Source organism: Gobio gobio, assembly GCF_949357685.1.
Source record: "Gobio gobio genome assembly, chromosome: 15".
In the NCBI taxonomy this organism is placed as follows: Eukaryota; Metazoa; Chordata; class Actinopteri; order Cypriniformes; family Gobionidae; genus Gobio; species Gobio gobio.
In genome coordinates, this window is record NC_137108.1 from 1619176 (window position 1) to 1621675 (window position 2500).

Here is a 2500-nt window from a genome sequence, read left to right on the forward strand (position 1 = left end):
TGTGTCTGTGTGAGTGTGTGTGAGTGGACCGTGTGTGTGTGGGTCAATAAGGTCAGAGTTCACCTGCTCTATTATCACGCTGGAGTTATTTCAGCAGCAGAAGCAGAAGCGATAAGCAGCAGCTCCAGAGATGGACTGGATTCCTCCTCACACAAGCTGGGACATGCCCTGATATCAGCCGTCGGACCAGTTTAACCAGCACACACTGATCCTTCAACACATGCACGCCATCTTTCACTGTAATTCTGCAGCCCATCAAGGGTCAAAGGTGAAACATGGTCAGTGATACTGAGCTTTAACACACAATGAGTCTGTTGGCCGTGTTTGATGTGATCAGCTTGTGTCACATATGGACTACATTTACCAAAGTCAAGTTTTAGTGGATTTCTACACTAAGCTAGTTCATGCTTGAATGTTCAAAAACACATTATTTTCCCATATTTGACATTATTGCAACTCTCCTCCCAGTCCGAGGTTATTAATCGATGCTTTATGCCTTTGTTGAAGCCGTCAGTCTGCATTGTTTCAACTTATGTTTTTAAATAATCACATTTAACAGAATTTCCAGTAAAGAACTACATTACCCATAATCCTGCAAAAATCTCCATCAATCAGAGAATCAAATCAAGCAAATAGCTCCACCCACTCTCATGAAGCACTGTGAGTGATGTAATCGAGTCGATCTTATACGCTCTCAAACTGCTCAAATTTCTATACAAATCAACATTTTTATGTTTATCATTGTTTGATTATGTCATTCGCAATGCTTCATGGGAATTGTAGTTCTAAAGCCGTTCAATACACAGTCTTTCAAATAAGTTTACACAAGGGTGTTCGACTGAAAATGACACTATAAAATACACAATGGTGCATTTATTCTGAGTAAATATAAATTTTTAACAGAATTTCTAGTAAAAACTACATTACCCATAATCCTGCAAAAATCTCCACCAATCAGAGAATCAACTCAAGCAAATAGCTCCGCCCACTCCCATGAAGCACTGGGAGTGATGTAATCGAGTCGATCTTATACGCTCTCAAACTGCTCAAATTTCTATACAAATCAACATTTTTATGTTTATCATTGTTTGATTATGTCATTCGCAGTGCTTCATGGGAATTGTAGTTATAAAGACGTTCAATACACAGTCTTTCAAATAAGTTTACACAAGGGTGTTCGACTCAAAATGACACTATAAAATACACAATTGTGCATTTATTTTGAGTAAATATAAATTTTTAACAGAATTTCTAGTAAAAACTACATTACCCATAATCCTGCAAAAATCTCCACCAATCAGAGAATCAACTCAAGCAAATAGCCCCTCCCACTCCCATGAAGCACTGCGAGTGATGTAATCGAGTCGATCTTATACGCTCTCAAATTTCTATATGCATATCAACATTTTTAAATCAACAATTTTATATTTATCAGATGTTTTTGTTTTGATTATGTCATTCGCAATGCTTCATGGGAATTGTAGTTCTAAAGCTGTTCAGTACACAGTCTTTCAAATAAGTTTAAACATGGGTGTTTGACTGAAAATGACACTATGAAATACACAATGGTGCATTTATTCTGAGTAAATATGTTTTTAACAGAATTTCTAGTAAAAACTACATTACCCATAATCCTGCAAAAATCTCCACCAATCAGAGAATCAACTCAAGCAAATAGCCCCTCCCACTCCCATGAAGCACTGCGAGTGATGTAATCGAGTCGATCTTATACGCTCTCAAATTTCTATATGCATATCAACATTTTTAAATCAACAATTTTATATTTATCAGATGTTTTTGTTTTGATTATGTCATTCGCAATGCTTCATGGGAATTGTAGTTCTAAAGCTGTTCAGTACACAGTCTTTCAAATAAGTTTAAACATGGGTGTTTGACTGAAAATGACACTATGAAATACACAATGGTGCATTTATTCTGAGTAAATATGTTTTTAACAGAATTTCTAGTAAAAACTACATTACCCATAATCCTGCAAAAATCTCCACCAATCAGAGAATCAACTCAAGCAAATAGCCCCTCCCACTCCCATGAAGCACTGCGAGTGATGTAATCGAGTCGATCTTATACGCTCTCAAATTTCTATATGCATATCAACATTTTTATGTTTATCATTGTTTGATTATGTCATTCGCAATGCTTCATGGGAATTGTAGTTCTACAGCCGTTCAGTACACAGTCTTCTGCCTTTCGTCTTTTTGCTGGAGTTTCAAATAAGTTTACATGTTAAGTTTACATACAGATGTTTGACACTAAAATACAAGATAGTATATTTATTCTGAGTAAGCACTGAATGACCTCTACCGCCCTACGTCGAGAGTGACGTCAGAGGCGCGCGCGGGGCCCATGATGGCAGAGCCAAACGAGATCCCCATCACATTCATGACAGACAGACAGGCAGACAGACAGGCAGACAGACAGCTGTGAACGCATGACACACAGAGAGTGAGTGTGTGTGTGCGCTCACCATCTCGATGATCTT

General features: G+C 37.6%; 2 protein-coding genes across 2 annotated transcripts in view; one reads left to right on the plus strand and one right to left on the minus strand.

Moving 5' to 3' along the window:
- Positions 1-2500, minus strand: part of nt5c3a (5'-nucleotidase, cytosolic IIIA) — a 14941-nt gene that overhangs the window by 12072 nt on the left and 369 nt on the right. Inside the window, exon 1 of the mRNA XM_079837060.1 lies at positions 2486-2500. This exon is cut by the window's right edge and continues 369 nt beyond it. Within this exon, the coding sequence (XP_079693186.1) occupies positions 2486-2500 (15 nt within the window). The remainder of the gene's footprint in view (positions 1-2485) is intronic.
- The window catches only part of sri (sorcin), a 26242-nt gene that overhangs the window by 2546 nt on the left and 21196 nt on the right, over positions 1-2500 (plus strand). The window lies entirely within an intron of this gene.